At 40.3% G+C, this 19,070-nt stretch overlaps 1 protein-coding gene across 2 annotated transcripts in view; it reads left to right on the top strand.

Moving 5' to 3' along the window:
• The window catches only part of PDE10A (phosphodiesterase 10A), a 171,919-nt gene that overhangs the window by 84,569 nt on the left and 68,280 nt on the right, over positions 1 to 19,070 (top strand). For both annotated transcript variants that reach the window (XM_084827987.1, XM_084827986.1), the window contains exons 4-7: positions 5,744 to 5,864; positions 7,647 to 7,696; positions 14,532 to 14,672; positions 16,262 to 16,417. In XM_084827987.1, the coding sequence (XP_084684113.1) occupies positions 5,744 to 5,864; positions 7,647 to 7,696; positions 14,532 to 14,672; positions 16,262 to 16,417 (468 nt within the window). The remainder of the gene's footprint in view (positions 1 to 5,743; positions 5,865 to 7,646; positions 7,697 to 14,531; positions 14,673 to 16,261; positions 16,418 to 19,070) is intronic.

The following is a 19,070-nucleotide window of genomic DNA, read 5'->3' as shown; positions in this document are numbered from 1 at the left end:
TGTTCTTGGACCGTAACTCCCATCAGCCCTAGCCAGCATAGCCAATAATAAAGGATGATGGGATTTGCAGTCCAACATCTGAAGGGCCATATGTTCCACATCCTTGCTCTAAGGATAACTTACACTCTAAATATTTAGAGTTTATAGCTTCTCCAAGGAACACTGGGAATTGTAGTTCTGTGAAGATCTGAGAATTCTGCTAGTGATTCCTAACCCCCTTACAGAACTGGGTGTTTTTATGTAGGAAGGTACAAGGTTTAGTTTGTAGGTTTAGATTTTGCTGTATAAATGAGCCCTAAGGCATGAAAAAATACACTTTAAGGTATAGTAAGATCAATTAAAGTTTGATGATGCTTGTCTTATCACATGGTCAAGGAAAGTGACTAAATAGAATGCATACATATTTTGGGGACAACAAATCAATCATTTAGTGTGCTTGCTCACATTTTCCCCTTGACGTTCAACCATCATTAGCCTTTTTATACGCAGTGTGGAGGTGTAGAAATCTCTGCTCTTGTATTCTATGCATTAGAAGATGTGCAGGTTACTTGTGACTCAGCCCATCATGTTCATTAATAATTTAACTATATTACTTTTATCTATATTTTTGATAACTTTCTGCTGGATACTTGTCGAACGCTGAGGTTGAAATCCTATTTTCTTAGCAGCCAGTAGCCAATTCCACAGGGCTACAGTGTGTTTATGCTGATGTATGTGTGTGCCTGAGATTATAGGCGAATGAGAAGTAGAGAGCCATATTCTCACATTCTAGGCTATTTAGTCTAGGCTACTGCTTGTATGGCATCTTAGGGTGCAATCCTATGCATGTTTAGATAGAAAAAAGGCCCTACAACTCCCAGCATTCCCCTGGGAACTGTGCCCTTAGGCTTTTAACTGTTTGTAATCCACCCAGAGATTATTGGTTATTGAGTGAATTAAAAATATAATCAATCAATAATTCTGAAATGAGGGCAGCCTATAATGCTTTGCTAAAGGTAGGGTCAACTCCACATCCCATCACCTTCATAAAGGTGGGCATATTCTCCAAACCTTTCTGTATATTTACACCCCCAGAGATTAGGGGTGCAGCAAGCATTTGAGTAGGACTGTGGACCAGAGGAAAGAACCTGCCTCCCTTTGGGTGATTCCTCTGCCCAATGAAGCTCAGGCATTCCAACTGACTTCTCAGTTCCTGTGAGATACAAAGGTCTCATGGGGAGGCATGGTATCACCACAGCAATTAATCCATAGCAGTTGGCCTAGTAGCATGGTTGCAGACCACTTTGCTGTTTTATTTGAAAATTTAGAATTGTAATGCATTCATTCTCTGTCTCTCTCTCTCTCTCTCTGTCTGTGTGTGTGTCTCTCTCTCTCCCTCTCTCTCTCTCATTAGCCTTTGAATGAAATCATCATCTTTTTATTAACTTGAAAAATGTCACTTTTAAAATGTTGGCTTTCACTCTTTGTGTTGCTGTCAAGTGTTAAAAGCACTCTTAATTTCAATTTATGAACTGAAATCTCAGGTGCTTCACTTTTAGAACTTTATAATTGTTCTGAACTGCAAAGAGGGACTTTTTCACATTGTTATAAGCTGCAAAGATATCATAGTGCTAAAAGTGCAGTGATTTATTTAAATAATCTTAAAATGGAAGTGTAATTTAAAAATTCAATTTTTAATAATAATATAATGTATTCAAGTTGTTAACGTTGAACAAGTGGTTTAACATTTTGCATTCAGAAAGATTGCTACTTTTGCATATTTTTCTGTTGGACTGCTTGATTAGTTGAAGTGTTTTTCACTTAATTGAGGATTCGTTTTGATTTTATATTTCTTAGTTTGTCTCAAATGTCATTTGCAGTTATACCACGCACAGCTGAAGTAAATATTGATCCTTCTTTTCAGAGGATTACTGGTCAGTCTTCAGTCTAATACTAGTTTGGAAGTTCTGCCATGTTAGGAATATAATATTCTGACTCTTCAGTTAGCATTGCTAACATGTATATAACTGTGTAGGCAAACATAGTAATTCCACAGTGGTATGACTCATGAAATATTCTAATCCATATTAACAAAACCAAGGCTATGATGCAAAGCATACTTGGAAGAAGTCAATATATAAGAATGGGCTTTTGGTATAATTGTCTTGTATACTTACATTACTGAGATATCTGCTACAAAGTTATATGACATTATTGGGTAACATGTGGCTGTATTATTCTGTATAGTTACTACGTTCTGTATAGGTACTACTATAGGTAGTCCAGGGAGGGGAGATAGTAAGGCAATTTTTGCTGAGTATTATTAATGTCTCCCTAAGGGAAGGTAATTTTCCATCATGTCTGAAAGAAGCAGTTGTTAGACCGCTTCTGAAGAAGCCCTCCCTTGACCCCTTGAACTTCAATAATTATAGGCCAGTAAGTAATTTACAATTTTGGGACATGGTAATCAAGAAGATGGTGTCCATTCAACTCCAAGCATTCTTGGATGAAACTGATTACCTGGACCCATTTCAAACCAGCTTCAGAGCGGGATATGGAGTTGAGACTGCCACGGCTGCCTTGATAGATGATCTTTGCCTGGGAATTGATAAGGAGAGTGCATCTCTGTTGGTTCTTTTGGGCCGCTCAGTGGCATTTGATACCATTGACCATGGTATCCTTCTGGATTGCCTGAGGGAGTTGTGGGTTGGGGTGCTCTGCAGTGGTTCCACTTCTTTCTGTCAGGGCGGTTCCAGATGGTGTCGCTCAGGGATAGTTGCTCCTTGAAAAAGGAACTGTAATGTGGAGTTCCTCAGTGCTCCATTCTGTCCCCAGTGCTGTTTAATATCTACATGAAACCGCTGGGAGAGATCATCGGGAGATTTGGGGCTGGGTGTTATCAGTATGTTGATGACACCCAAATCTATTTCTCCTTAACATCTTTATCCAAGGAAGGTATGATTGACTGCCTGAAGTCGGTAATGGGCTGGATGAGGGAGAACAAGCTGAAGTTGAATCCAGGCAAGACAGAGGTGCTCATCATGAAGGGTCTTAATTCAGATATTGAGGTATGTCAACCAGTTCTGGATGGTGTTGCACTCCTCCTGAAGGAGCACATTCGTAGCTTAGGAGTGCTTCTTGACCCAACCCTGCTCCTGGCACCCCAACTGGAGGCAACAGTGAGAAGTGCCTGTTATCAGCTTTGGCTGATATGCCGGCTATGCCCATTCCTGGAATATGTGGACCTGGTAATGGTGGTGCACTTGCTGGTAACCTCTAGGCTTGATTTCTGTAATGTGCTGTGCTTGGGGCTGCCTGTATATTTAATTTGGAAACTTCAGCTGGTACAAAATATGGCAGCCAGGTTGGTCTCTGGGACACCCTGTGGAGACCATATTACACCGGTTTTAAAATCTTTACACTAGCTGCCAATTTCTTTCTGAGCAAAATATAAAGTGCTGGTTCTTACCTTTAAAGCCTTATATGGCCAAGGCCCAAGGTACCTTAGGGAGCGCCTTCTCCCCTATGTCCCAGTCCACCACCTAAGGTCCTCTGAGGGCTTTCTGCTGCAGCTGCCTCATGTGAGACTGGCAGCCACACGCAAAAGGACTGTTTCCTTTGCTACCCCTCCGTTGTGGAATGACCTGCTGGTTGAAATGTGCCTGCTGACCTCTTTGAAGGTTTTAAAGCAGGAATTAAAGACTTTATTATTCCGGCAGGCTTTCCCTTTTTAGAACTCTGGTTATGTTTTGTTGACTCTTGTATACTGTTTTTATGCTCTGTTGTTTTCATTGTTGGATATTGTGTTAAATTGTTGTTAACTTTGTATGCCACCTAGAGCATTAGTATATAGGCAGGTTATACCTTGAATAAATAAAATAATAAATAATACATTTATACCAGGTGAATATCAGTCTGTTATCTCACTCTGCCATCGATGGGAGACTTGTTTGTTTTGGTTGATCCTGCATGCTTATCACTCTCAGAACCTCTCTGGGATTACTAGTTTTTAGTGTCCATGAGAGAGATGTGTAGTACAACCCTATGCATGTGATCTCAGAAGTAAGTCCTATCTAAAGTTCAATGGGACTTACTCCCAGGTAAGTGAGTATAGGATTGCAGCCTTACAGTGTAATCCTATATATGACTACTCAGAAGAAAGTCCCATTGAATTCATGGAAGTTATGTGAGAGTGAGAGTGTATAGGATTGTAGGCTTGGAATACAATCCTATGCACAGTTACTTGGGAGTAAGCCCCATTGATCATACCAGGATCTATTTCTGAGTAAACATGTACAGGATTCTGTTGTTAATGATGCAGCCATAAGGCCACTAGTTTTTGTTTGAGCATTTTCTTTAAATCTAAGTGGGCTGGGTTTCAGGGAAGTGTTGCTGGAACAGGTCTGTGCACACAGTTCTTAACTGATTCTCTGACTTTCCAATCCAATTGATTTTTTTAAATATTACATCAACTACCGCATGGTCCAAGTATCTTGAAAAACTTTGTAGATTGCCAGAACTTTGAGCAAAAAAGTGAAGCAACTGTCAAACAAATGCAAGATTAATTCAAGAAAAAGGCATAAAAAAGAAACAAAATCGCTTTTTAACAAATAGTCTAATCTAATATAGATGTTAAATAGTACGAATTAGCACTAGCTTCAAATAATAAACAATTTACTATTTTTACTATCACTTTCTTTTGATTTTCTCCAGGATCCAAGATTATCAAAGCCTCCAAGTGTTGTGTTATTTATAAACTTTGTTCTTGCAGTATACATTTAGCAGCTGTCTTAAACTGAGTCAGACCACTAGTCTGTCTAGCTCGGTATTATGTACCCTGACTGACAGCTCTCCAGGGTTTCAGATAAGTATTTTCCAGCCCTGCCTGGGGATGCCAGGCACTGAACCTGGGACCAATTGCATGCAAAGCATTCTGTTGATGAGCTATGGGCCAGAGATGATGATGATAATGATGATTTTGTGCAAGCAGGGTTGGATCCAGACTCAGTTATGCTTTAGTCACATTGAAATAAATGGCTAGTCCTGACCAATGTGTCCTGTTGATTTCAGTGACATCAAAGCATGACTTACTCTGAGTGTAACCCATAGTAAATAGGAATTGATGAACTTCCTAGGAATCTTTTCAGATTTACTTGTTATGTTTCACTACTATCTGACTCAGTTTGCATGATTAACCAACCTATGGTTTGTTAACAGTGGGTTGTTTGGGAGCGCATAGGAGTGAGTGAGCATGTTGAGCTCCTGCTTGCTCGTCCGCTTCTGCTTTACTTAATGTTCTCTGTGATGTCCAAATCTGGAACTCTTGAGTTGTTGAGGGACAAACAACCCACAGTTTTAATTCATGGTTTGTTCATGGGTTAAAACTCTGTGGTATTTCTCCCACAACAACTCAGAATTCCAGGTTCTGACATCACGGAGAACAACCCAGGAACAGGGCTTTTCTGGGTTGTATAGCACAAGCACAGCAGAAGCGACCAAGTGGTTGGGGCCCAGCATGCTTGCTCGCTCCCGTGTGCTCCAAAGCAATCCATGGTTAAAAAACCAGGATTGTTAATTGTGCAAACCAGGTAACAGTGTTCCCCTTAGGCATTTCCCTATCTTTCCTTTATGTGTTCTTTGTTGAATTTTCAGCTTCTTCAGGTTACTTAATAACTTCTCCTAATCACAAATACTAGCAAATGTTTCTTTTATATTACTTTTTAATTGTAGTTTGATAATTCTGACGTGTGTTTGTTTTCAATAGTACCAGAATTCTGATATGCAAGGACTGGTATATGACCTGAACAGCTATATAGAGCAGCGGTTGGATATAGGCGGGAACAATCAATTGCTCTTATATGAATTGAGTAGTATCATTCGAACGGGTAAGAAATGAGTGTTTTTGCACTAAAATGCATGCAGTAGTTTTAAAAACATTTTGAAACATTGTTTGGAGCATTATTATCACAGAAAGGCTAAACACACTCTGGACCTTAACCCAAATTAGAATTACTGCCACTATAGGGCTTTATTGGAAGCCAAATATTTATCCATAAGTAATTTCACTGCAGAGTAAGAAGCAATATTAATGCAAACTACTCAGAATAGAAAATAGAATTTCCACCTCATCACTGTCTAAAGTGAAATAAATGTACTCCAGTTTTTCACACTAAAAATTGAAATTCATATTTATAGCATTTTATCATTTTTTTCCTGTGTGGCATAGGCTGTTATAATTAGAAAAAATACATGTGTGTAAATGAACCTAATTCCAGCCATAATTGGCATCAGCTGTTTTTAGGTTGACTGGTTCTTGTTTTTTTCTTATACATCCATTTTAGACTCTTTTCAGTACAACAGTGGTTGTATTGCTGTTAAGGAGTATGGAATGGATGTTGCATATTTATAAATGCCATGTGGTTACTGGGTAATGAACGAAATCTGACCTAACAATTGTGATGCCCAGGAATGTGATCATCGCAGGACTTCTCTCTGCGCACATTTTTCTACTTTGTTAAATTTGAGTGAGAACATTTGTTCTTCAAGGTTGTGCGGTTGGAACCCTGCAAACCTATCTCTGAAGATGGCTAAACCAGTTCACAGATGTTTAAGCATGTTTTACTTATGGATCCTGTAGGTCAGCTGTTGGGTAAACCAGTTTTATTTCAATACTGTCATAATTTTGATGATCCAAGCTGTGCATGACCTTGGGTTCTCTTTTTCTCAGACTAATTTATCTCACAAGATTCTTGTAAAAAAAAAAAAAAGTTGGGTGGGTAGAGAACCATGTAACTCATTTTGAGCTTGCAGGAAAGCCAGGATATGTGTTAATCGTCGTAATAAATATATGCTATATAGATTATATATATATTATGCAAGTCAAGTGAATTTTGCATAAAAATTGTGCTCATATGATTCAGATTTTCAGTGAATTTATCTTTTCCTCATAAGGGCTGCAGTTGTTTTCTAATGCAAGGAATGAAGGGATTCAAAGCAGGGAGATGGGCTGCAGGCACTTGACAAGAACTGGTGGGATAGGTAATGATAAAGCAAGAGCGATGGGTTAAGCTGGAGCTATGAAAGGCGTTGCAACTTCATTACTTTGCCCCATCCTCACTACCGGAAGCTCTGCTCAACTCTCCCTTCTCTCGATTACACCCATATATATATATATATATATATATATGTATGTATATGTATATATATATGTATGTATGTATATATATATCTTATATTTTCCAGTTTCTACTAAAACAGTGACTTGATCACTGAAGAAAACAGGACCAGTATAGTAAAATGTGGTTTTCAGTAGCTGACATGGATGTGAACAGTTAGCCCATTTTCCTTCTAGGAGCTTGCAAACAAAATGTTTTAACATAAATGTTATGTGAAATTCCATAGAAAATATATTTGTATTTAATATATACACACACACACACACACACACATATATACATACATACATACATACATATTAGAAATTAATGTAATATATTAACAGAGTAACTTTTGTTGTTTTATATAGTTCTTCATTTTAGTGCCTTACATATCAGATTAATATTGACTGTAGATACTTATGCTTGTTGGGAGACACCCATAACAGCAGCACAAGAACTTGCTTATCATTATTCTGATTAATGTTATTTTTTTAATTGTTGCTTTGGCAGCTACAAATGCGGATGGATTTGCTCTGTATTTCTTGGGTGACTGCAATAATGTAAGTACATGTTTGGAAAGCTATTTTTTATATGAAGAATGCCCCCTTTCAAGTTGTTTTATAAGCTTTATTGGTGCATTTTTGTAAATTCAGCTGATCAGTTATACCGCTGAACAAGTTTCTCCACTGACGTTTCAAAAGCTCTCTGCATTAATTAATATATTTTTTTCGATTGAAAGAGTTGTGGTGTTTAGCCAGTCTGTTTACCTGTTCAAGTTGTTGTTGAAACTTTTTCCTACACTTTCATTTAAAGCTTACATGAGGAACCTCCACTCCTTGGACTGAATATGGCCCATGGGAGTTCCCCATCTGGCCTGCCAGGTTACTTCCCCAGGCTCTACTCCTTTCACCTGCCCCAATGCGGAGAGAGGACCAGGGGAAAGGGCTTATCTCCGATCTGCACCATTTCAGAGATAAGCCCTCTCCCCTGCCCCAAGTCTGACAAAGGTTCTTTTCCCAGCACTGGGGCAAGGGAAAGGGCTTATACTGAATAAGCAGGAGATCAGAGATAAGCTCTTCTTCCCTGCTCAGTTCTGAGAAAGGGAGCCTCTCTCAGCAACTTGGCAAGGAAAATGCCCCACTCAGCTGATCTGCTTGGATCAGCTAAGAGGGTGGGGCTGGGAACTCTCTCTCTCTCTGTGCAAATGTGTGTATGATTGGTGTGTGTGTGTGAGTGTGTGTGTGTGTGAGATGATGAAGTGTGTGAATGAATGGGGGTGTTTATGAAAATGTGGGGGAAGGCATGTTAGCAGTGGCTCCACCCACAATGGGCAGTGACCCTGCCCACTGCTGGTATATGGCCCCCAACGTCCTGGCCTGGTGCTAACTCATCCCTGAGGCTGAAAAAAGTTCCCAAGCCCTGATCTAAAAAGCAGCACATCCATTGCTAAAGCGTGAGTTCCACTACAAACAGGCTGTGTCTGTAGTCCTTAGGCCTGCAGGGTCCCAGGCAGTGCAGCATCTAATAGCCATTCCAGTGTCTGAGATAGGTAGTTTCCAGAAAGAAGAGAGAGGGCTAATCTGCCAGTGTGGGGGATGGGAGAGCAAGGAAATGGAAGAGTTTTTAAAACAATTTATGTTTCATTGCATTAAATCTTTATCAAGTAATTATTCCTGATAAACACCTTATTTCCCATGTATTACTACTCCCTTCCCCACTGTGTCCCAATATGATGAACAAGTGGTAGGCAGTTCTGTTTGGTATGTTTAGCCATCTTGTATTACTGAACCAGAAAATGTAATAATTTGACTGCTTGCTGCTTGCTTACTGCAATCCGAAGCTCTCTTACTATGCTCGATTGAACTCAGTGAGTTGTATGCCTGAGTAAACATGCTTAGAACTACCGTGTCAGTGTCATTTACATGTATTCACCTCTTCTGTTGTGAAAATAGGGCATTTATCGATACCTTTTGTGTCTTCTCTTTTAACCAGTTCTCTGTATTAAGATGACCCATCCTCTTATTCCAGGGCTGCTAAGTTTCTTTAGGAGTATTTTATGAAATACTTCATCAAGGGTTTTGTGAAGGTCCAAGCACATAGTTTCCACTGAACCGCCTTTGTCTACATACTTGTACCATGCAAGTAAATGTTGTTTTTGTAAAGAAGATCATGCTATGCCAATTATTAGAATTGTTCTTTGAAGAATTGTAATGGTTGGTGCAGCATGATCTGTTTGCAGCAACACTTCTTTTCTTTCAACATACCATATTCATCCACAAATCTAAGTATTCTGGCATTAAAAGTGTGGTCCACTGAATTACTTGATGAAAAAAAATTAAGCAGAGAAGTCCGTAGTTCTTCTTTTTTAATCCTCCATTGGCCACCATCTCAGATGATGGCTGATTTTAATGTTCTTATACTTTTCTTCTGTGATTTCATATTTAAGCCCTCTGAAGAACCCTTCTGTTCCCACAAACCTGTTGCAGTTTTGTAGCTGATAATTTCCTCTTTTGGCAGAATTCTTGTGATATATTACTTGAAAAAAATGGATGAAGATAGGAATGTATATGGTACTGGGTACATACTTATCTGTAAACACTGGTGTGGTGTTTTTCTATAAAAAGGACAGTAAGAAGCCACAAACACAAATAAATGCTCATGCTTCGAGGATCATTTATTAAGTTCCTATTCTAAAGTAATTGTTACTTAATTCTACCTGATAGACAGTGCCATCTAATGACTCTGCTTAACATTCTATTCATTCATTCATTCATTCATTCATTACATTTGTATACCTCCCAATAGCCAAAGCTCTCTGCGGGGTTTGCAAAGATTAAAACATTTAAAAAAACAGTATACAGATTTTAAAAGCCAATTCTATAAAAAACCCATGAACAGAACAATATACAGGAAAATATATCTAAAACAACTTCAACAAGCAATCTCAAAGCAGGCAACCATAACCATACGCCATTCCAGGATCAATTAAAAATTTATGAAATAGAATAGCTGAATGTTGCATCCTAATGATTCAAGTAATAATGTATTTCTGATGGATTAGATCCAGAGAAGCATGAGCAGAACCCCACTTGTGAAATGGTGGGGTTTTGGTTTTTTGGGGCTCCTCCTCTCCAGCCTCCAGTTCCCCACCCCTACTTCTGATAGTTGAGGGACTCTCTGGAACATCGTGGGGCAGGGTTTGGGGGCTGCAGTGTGACAAGAGAATTGCCCAAATTTGAGGAGGCTGCCTTGCACATACAGAAGTGCTTTTTTGCTGGCACAGCCCACCTTTGGATCCAACCCAGAGTCACTTATTTTTCATACATTCTTTGTAAGGAAGACCTTAAGATAAGGTAAGCATATACTTTATTTTATTTGAACTGAGAACTATTTTTTTCTTTTTTCAAGACAATATACATAAAATACACAATTGATAAAATTAACTATTATGCAAGCTCCATCATAGATCTTACACTAGATGTTGCCAACATAAAAAAATATCATTCAACATATACTTGACTATATTATATTGAATTACTGCTCTCCAAACCTGATCAGTCACCTGTAATTTATACAAAGGCTTCTTAAAAATGTTTAACTAATTTGATAGGGTCCCATACCTTCATTAGCCATTCTTCTTTTGAAGGTTCTGACCCCATTTTCCAGTGCTTTCTATACACAAGTCTAGCAGATATTAACAGGTGTGGGACTACTTTAAGATACTACAGTGTAATATGTTCTACAATAAAAAATACATGTTAGTGGATCCATTGCAACATTTAAAAATGTGCTTAGCTTATTAACCATAGGCCAAAGTCTTTGAGATCTTAAATAGCCCCATTAATGGCAAAACCAACTGCTTTGATTAATGGTCTTCTACATTTTATGTAACAATTTCCATAAGGGCAAATGCGCCAAGTCTCTACACAAAATAAGATGGTCACAAATCTGACATCAGAAATGGCAATATTCAAAAACTGGTGAGGGAATGTTTCGGCCTCCCAGGAGACTTTGTAAATGAACTTAAACTGGCCATTTTGGAGCAAAGGGAATTCAAAGGCAGATTGCAACATGAAGGGCGTAATCCTATCAGGATAGGCGGCCGCCTCTGAACTTGGAGGCAACTGCCTATCCAAAGCAAGGCAGGAGAGGCACAGGGGGATCATTCCTTCTGTGCCTTTTCTGCCTTGCTATTTTTCGCTAGACAGCCGATTTTGGCTGTCTAGAGGCAGGGGGGCCGACCAGGAGAGGAAGCTGCTGTACGACACATTGGATATGTTGTACGCGCAGCTCCGCCCCCTGGAACGCCCCTTTTCAGTCTCTCTGTGCTCCTCTTCCGAGGGTGGAGGATGGGGCTTCTCTGTGCTGCTTCTGAGGCAGCGCAGACGAGTGGGACAGTCATTTTTCCAGGAACCAACCTCAGAGCACGGTCTCCAAGGTCGGTTCCTGGGATGAGCATATCCTATGGCCCTCTAGACAGTGTCTAGAGGGCCATAAGATTGCTCCCGAAACAGCTGAATTGAACATTCATTAAGATGTTCAACTCTGTCCCCTGTGGCTTGGATCGGGATAAAATGATTATTTTTAAATCATACTACATGTGCTCACCAATGTCAAGATGTCTATGTTATCACCCAACAACTACTTCGTTTTGTTAATGTCCACTGTTGACATAATTATCACTATCTATACTTTCTGCATTTCATTTCCCTCCAACCTCAGTGTTTACAATTCCCCTCACCTGCCCAATTGTGTGTGTGTACCTTTATTCTCTCCCTCTCTCTTTCTCTCTCTCTCAGCATAACAGTTCATGCATCTGATGAAGTAGACTGTAGTCCATGAAAGCTTATGCCATAATAAATGTGTTACTCTTCAATGTGCCACAAGACTCTTGATTAAATTTTACATATTTTCCAGGGGGATAAATAACACTGAGTAAACATCTTAAAGCAATTTCCCCATATGTGTAAATATAGCATGTTTGCAAACTTTTCGCAAAGAGAATATTCCTTATCTCCTTATTGCCAACAGTGTTTATTAGATTCTTCTCCATTTCGACATCTTTAACTCTGCATCTTTTTATTTCCAATGGTAAATGATAAAGTTTAGATAGTGACTTTATTTTAAAAGCATTTATTAGCCTTTCAAATCCTTGTAATTCTTGAGACAAGTTAAAAAAATATTTTCTGGTTGTTCAGAAAATTTATTTGTAGAACTGAAGATTAATTCTCAAAGTAAACTACAAATAACTAGTGAAATACTTTACTTAAAACACCGTTATAACAAAATTCTGTTACCAGGTGGTTGGAGGGTCTGATATTAAAAGTGTCCCTGTCACTTGCATTTGTGAATGGTGATGCTATGCATAGTGGTACTGTCATGTGTGAGTTCACATATAACCTAATGTCTGTGATAATTACAGTCAATTATCACAGACGCAGGCATGAAGTAGGGAAGTGACAAGGCTGTCATAGGTTGGCTATCACCTATCACATGATGCTTGTCACTTAAGTGCATACTTCCCTTCTATTATGAAGCCTTTATTAGCCCCATATTTTAATGTGAAAATCCAGTGTGTGCATTTGATCTTTGTAGAGGATTATTTAGGCAAAAATGGCCAAATCAGAGTAGAAAGTAAGATAGATTTGATCTGTTAATTAGCATATGGAAGGCACTGACATTGGTGATTTTCATACATCCAGGGTTCCAGGTTGTCTTGATTTATTGTTCACAGTGTGCTGATATACACTGCCTAATCACGCTAACTTGGCACTTCTCACCAGTGGGAGTGGCTTAGCTAAACAGAAACTCACCATAAAGGAAAAGCTTAGTGTTACGTTTGAATCAGGATTCCTCCTTTGGTGTTTGTCTTCAGATTCTGGCTTCTTAGTTTGTTCTTGGCTTACAATTCCTGGCTTGTCTAGGAGTCGGGAATACAATCCAGACCACAGTTAAAGAATATTGGCATAGCATCTGAATTGACAAACCTTGATTTGCAGTCAACCAATCAACCAGAACCAGAAACCATGGCTTGAAGGGAGGTTGCAAACTACTGTTTGTGCCAACAGTGATTTGGCATGACATCTGAACTGACAAACAGTTATGACTGTTCCTCCACCTCCATAAACTACTCCACCATAAAGACCTGTTTTTTTACCAGACAGAAAACAAAAGGATATGTGGCTCTTTCTGGTTGTTTCTTAAACATGCCGCTGTCAGTGTTCTAACCTGTCCACAGCTCCACTCTCCTTGTTCACAGTTCTCACTGATGGTTTTTTTTGTTGCATAGCCCTCAGAATGATTCACATTGGAAGACTAAATAAGACAAACAATGGATCGGTAAAACATACTGAATTATTTGCTGAATTACTTGATGTGAACGACTTGGGAGAAAGGACAGTAAAAAGGGATCAGATTGTACCAAAAAAGGAGCTTAATCTCAGTGTTCAGTAAGCTTGTGACAGCTGGGTTGGATAGTCATGAGGGATGGGTGTAGGTGAATAAGAGCTGATACATGCATGGGGTAATACAACAGATGGCCATTGTCCAGGACAAGTTTTAGAAAAATACACTAGCTGGATATTTGCCATTGTCTGGCTAAGAGTCAGTGCAGCTGCACTGTGGTCTAAGAGAGAAAATTGGGTTGAGTGAGCACTGCTGGACAGCAAATTATGCTTTATACCACTGTTGAGGTGATAGTTATAGAGAACCATGAGATAAATTGGGGAGAGGAGGATAGAACTTCAGAATCTGGCTCTGAAAAAGGCAAAAAATGCACTGTGTGATCCATAAAGTCAAGAGCTGCCCAAAAGTTGCCAAACAGGCCAGTCTTCAGTCAGACCATCTCTTAGGGGTAGCTGACATTGGCAGTGTTGCATCACGTGCTTTCAGTTGGTCATGGCAGAGTGGTTTGGGGTAGCATCTGAGGACTGGTAGGAAAAGGTTGCACTCAGTTAGCTGGAGAATAGGGCTTCGCTCAGCATGCTAAACCATGGCTTGGCTTGCAAACTATGGTTAGCACAAACCACAATTTGGCATGACACCTAAACAAATGAAGCAAATATAACTTATTATGGATGCCTCCAAAGGTTTAACTTTGGGGCCTGGATATGTAAATACCTGTGAACAGGCCCCACCCAGGTGATCTGTTGCATTTACAACCTGTGTATAAGTCTGTATATGTTCTGGCTGGCCTATAGATGGTTGATGGAACTCCACTGTTTTAATTATGATGAGTGGTGGAATGGAAAAGTTCCACGAGGACAAAACAGTGAATTTTTAAAAAACCCGACCATATCATATGTCAGCATTTTCAAAAGATTATTGATTTCTCATTTTTTTATGATAAACAGCCAGACATTTCAATTGCACTTTCTTTGTTGTTCTTCCTCTCAGAGTCTTTGTGTGTTCACACCACCGGGAGTAAAGGATGGACAACCACAGCTTGTTCCTGTAGGACCCATTCAGCTTGGCACCACAGTATCTGCACATGTAGCCAAATCTAGGAAAACGTTACTGGTAGAAGATATTTTGGGGGTAAATTGCTATCTTGTTTTAATATAATGTCGAGCAAAGCAATCTAAACTCATAGATTCAATGGCTGAAAGGGGGTTGGATGGAGCGGAAGTGACCTACCACTGGTGGGAAGGAGATCTGCCGGCAGTGGGAGCACATCTGCTGCAAAGGCCTTCCTGCTATGCCTGTGGTAGGCTCCAAGGGTATAGATCCACCACCAGCAGTGTTTCCACAGGGCATTCCAGGGGTGGAGGCAGCCTTGGATCTTCTATCCAAAGACCCTTTGTTCCCATAAGTGGACCCTGGATCAAGCCCCTCGACTACACTAGCCTGGAGCTGGTATAGTTAATTCTTTCCCACCGTCCCCAACCAATGGGTTTTAAAAAAATCAAAGTAGAGAAGACCCTGGAGGAAACCGCCAGACCCCGCCCCCTTTCCTGTTTTGACCATCATGAGCCAGCAGGGTTTTGGATGTGACAGATTGTTCACCATTTCAACCGCCCCCGCCAAGATTGTGCTCTTAGGCTGCAATCCTATATGTACTTACTTGGGAATAAGCCCTATTGAAGTCAGTGGGACTTAAATTCTTAGTAAACGTTAATAAGATTGCACTGTTAGGCTGCAATCCTATACACACGTATGTGGGAGTAAACCCCATTGTACTCAGTGGAACTTTCTTCTGAGTAAACATGCATTGTAAGTCATTTAATTTTGAATCTATTCAGAAAAATCAAAACAGATAAAGCATTTATATACTAGAAAGGCATCCAAAACATGCGAATGTAGAAGGATTTACATATCATTATAATGATATATATTACATCTAAGTTCTATGAATGCTTCCTTATTGCAAAACAGGTCAGTAACACTGTAGCCTTCTGTATCAGGGCGACAACCTACAAATCAATTAAATTAGTGTGTCAACAACAAAATGCTGTTTCTACTGCTGTAGGATTGAAGAACATGCATTGTTTGACAAGTATGCATTTTATGTAATAGCACTGGGTAAATAAAATTATGCAAACCTAAAAATTAGAAGTTTTTAAATAGAGAGCTAACTGGTTCGGAACGCAAGAGAGTAAGAGAGAAGTTGGCTGCACTCGAGCAGGTCTAGTGTCCACATTAAGATCCGCACCTGTCTGGGCTTTCCAATTCTTTATTTTTCATAGGGAATGTATTGCATGTGCAATAGGAAAACATTGGCCAATTCAGACCATTTCCCTTGGCTAAGAAAGAAAAGGGAGGCCCCATGTGCATGGGCAGTGGACAGTATCCATGATCTGCTTTCCTACATCTCTAGTCAGCACAACATAGAACTTAGAAGATCCCAAGTTGGCCATTATGTGTCTTCTTTAAAGTTAATCATTTCTGAAACATCTTAGCAGTCATAGTGGTTTTGCACCCCTCATTACAACGTTGTGAGATAGATCATTAATATTTTACCAAAGTTGAACAGAATCTGTAGTAGTAACCTGTGAAGCCCAGTCAGTGAGTTTGTGCTTAAGATTTCAGTAGCGATATCCGAGGCCTATGGACAAAATTGACACAGGTTTAACAATAAGTGAAATGAATGTTATAACATTAATATAGAACTGTGCTTGCCTTTCTAGGATGAGCGATTTCCCAAAGGTACTGGCCTGGAAACAGGGACTCATATCAAGTCTGTGCTTTGTTTGCCAATTGTTACTGCACTTGGTGACTTGATTGGTATCTTGGAGCTTTATCGGCATTGGGGAAATGACACCTTCCATCTCAGTCATCAAGAGGTGATGTCACTTTTAAATGTTTCTTTTCAGAGAATGTGAAGCTCAGATTGCTTTACAAAATTAACTTTCATTAGGACAAATAATATTTTACATAAGCATTTGTGTAAAATGGAGTCCAGCTTTTTTCATTTTTAGTGAAAAGCAGCCTTGTGAAACTGATTTTGAGTAGAGCTGGCAGGGATAGTTTCCCTACCTGCTCTTTTTATGCTCATAATAATCTCACAACCCTCTCATGGGAACCCTCACATAAATGCTTACCCTTGTAAATGTGCATGTATATCCCCACAGAGGGAAAAGTAGCTTGGTGGCTGATTTTGTTTGAAAAATGGTCAGTGGGAAAATATTAAGCATCACCTTCTCCTGTCACTCTTCCTCTCAAAATCAGAGTCTCTTGAGGTTGCGTTTCATTTGTAGCAATCTCAGTTTCATTTGCAGTGACATGTACAGGTTTATTGATAACCTTCATATTTGACAATTTCTTATTTGGTGAAATAGAGCAACATTATTTCTAAAATAATGCCATGAATCATGGGATTTCTGGAGAAAACCAGCTGGACTACAGTTCAGTTAACATAACCTAGAAATAGCCTTGTTTTTCTTTGGTCCCTGTGCAGTCCTGTATATGGGTTTTGTGCCTGTGCAGAGCTTCATTTATGAAGCTTCTATAGCTGGGCTAGAATTTTGGTGGGAGCCTCACTCCACCCTGTGATTGAATGCTCAAGGGAGCATGGCTCCCACTGTCAAACTCAGTTATCATTTCAACTGCTGCAGTTTCAGCTGCTGCAGTTTCTTGGCATTAGACTAGAGAAAAAAAATACAATGAACCAGTTGTCCCCCCCCTCCCACTTTTCTGTTAGTTCCTTGTCGACTGTGGCTCTGTCTATTTTATCCCCCTGTGTTAACACTGGGGACCATACTCTAATGTCTCCTATGGAGGAGGATAGAAGGCCACATTTTGAGCAAGTCCTCTAAGGGAGCAAACCTATGCGGAAAGGCGGCCGCCTCCAAACTCAGAGGTGACTGCCTATCCAATGCAGGGCGGGTGGAGGGCAGAGGGGATCTTCTCCTCTGTGCTATGACTTCCCTGCATTACTGGCTAGATGGCTGATTTGGGGTGGTTTGAATGAATGGTTTGGGGTGGGGTGGAGGATGGATGGCGGATAGGAAGCCTCATAATGAGGCTTTTGCTGTCTCTGCTCCTCCCCATCTCTGGGAATGCCCCGTTTTGCCCCACTCTGTGCTACTCCTACAAGCCCAGGGATATTCTGTGCTGTGAGGGAGGGGGCGGGGAGGTGGTTCTCTGGGAACTGACCTTGGAGTGTGGGCTCTGAGGTTGGTTCCCAGAAACCAACCAATCCTATGGCCATCTAGCCGCTGTCTAGCGGCCATAGAATTGCGCCCTGAATGATTAAATCTTTGAAGTTACAGGTACAAAATGCTGAACCTCCTTTTCTAGATCTAGTGTTCGATTTAGTGCATACTGACTTCTTGGAACTGGCTACCATACCCATGTTGCCCACCCTTCTTCAGGTAGTAAAGCACCCATGGGCAAAATCCTCCCCTGTACCACCAATGTCTAAGATTTAAACAAAAGATTGTGACTTTTTGTTTAAACATCCTTCACCTAATTCCAGCATAGTCAAAGCTACTCAGTTAAAGACTGCACAGTGAACCCATTCTGCTCTTACACACAAGGAAGGCCACAGGTTGGTCACATTGGACTGCAAGGTCTACTTGATGGCAGCTTTGTTGCTGAGGATAGTGAACTATTAGGCCTGTATGGGCTGTTACCAACACTACTTGTGCGAGAAGGACTAATTTTTTGAGCACTTGCTTGATGACAAGTGAGAATTTGCTAAGCTGTTCCACCAGGAAGCAGTGCAGTTATCTAAGCAGCAGGTTAACACATTGCAACATATGTCTGACTGTAGTTCCAAATCCATGGTTACTTACATCACGTTGAGGTGCCATGCCTGGATCCATTCTACAGCTGTGACCCAATAAGCTGAAAGTTGTATTGAGGATCTCCCATTTGATGGCAACAATTTATTCAGTGAGACTACCAACACCAGCTTTGATCCGTCCAAACAGATGGGGTTCACTAGTCAGTGCATATCCTATACTTGGCCATGCACTTAGGATCGATTCTCATTGGCTTTCACAGCATCCCAATCTCTCTTGCTTCAAAGGACTTGTCAGTCAGTACTGCAGTCTGGGAAAAAGGTGTTTTCAGTGGCCAACCAAGGTCATCTAAAAGATGCAAGGACTTGGGTACCACTGTGTGTCATCTTTCCATGCCATCATCATCCAAGACCCAGCCATTCCCTCTTTTGGTTTTCACCTCAGAAGGTTCCTCAGGAAGTGTGTGGCAGAACATCACTTTGTACTTGTGGGTACTCACCATCATCCAGGTTGGTTATGTGATGGTGTTTGCCTCTGTTTCTCCAGATCTGTCTCTCTATCTAAAATTATTTCTAGGCCACCTTTAAGGGTAGAACTCTATTGCACAACCAACCTGTCTTGCCCTTTAGAGGAGGAGATTTTGGCACTCCCTGAAAGGGGCATAGGAGCTGTTGCCCATTGAGTCTAAAACAGGAGGACAAGTTGTGGCCCTCCAGATGTTGGGCTGCAACTCCCATCATCCCTCACTATT

The sequence above is a fragment of the Heloderma suspectum genome, chromosome 1 (assembly GCF_057233095.1).
Source record: "Heloderma suspectum isolate Gila_16-S chromosome 1, 16-S_ref, whole genome shotgun sequence".
Lineage (NCBI taxonomy): Eukaryota > Metazoa > Chordata > Lepidosauria > Squamata > Helodermatidae > Heloderma > Heloderma suspectum.
The sequence above is the reverse complement of the archived record's forward strand: the minus strand, read 5'-3'. Positions and strand labels throughout refer to the sequence as shown.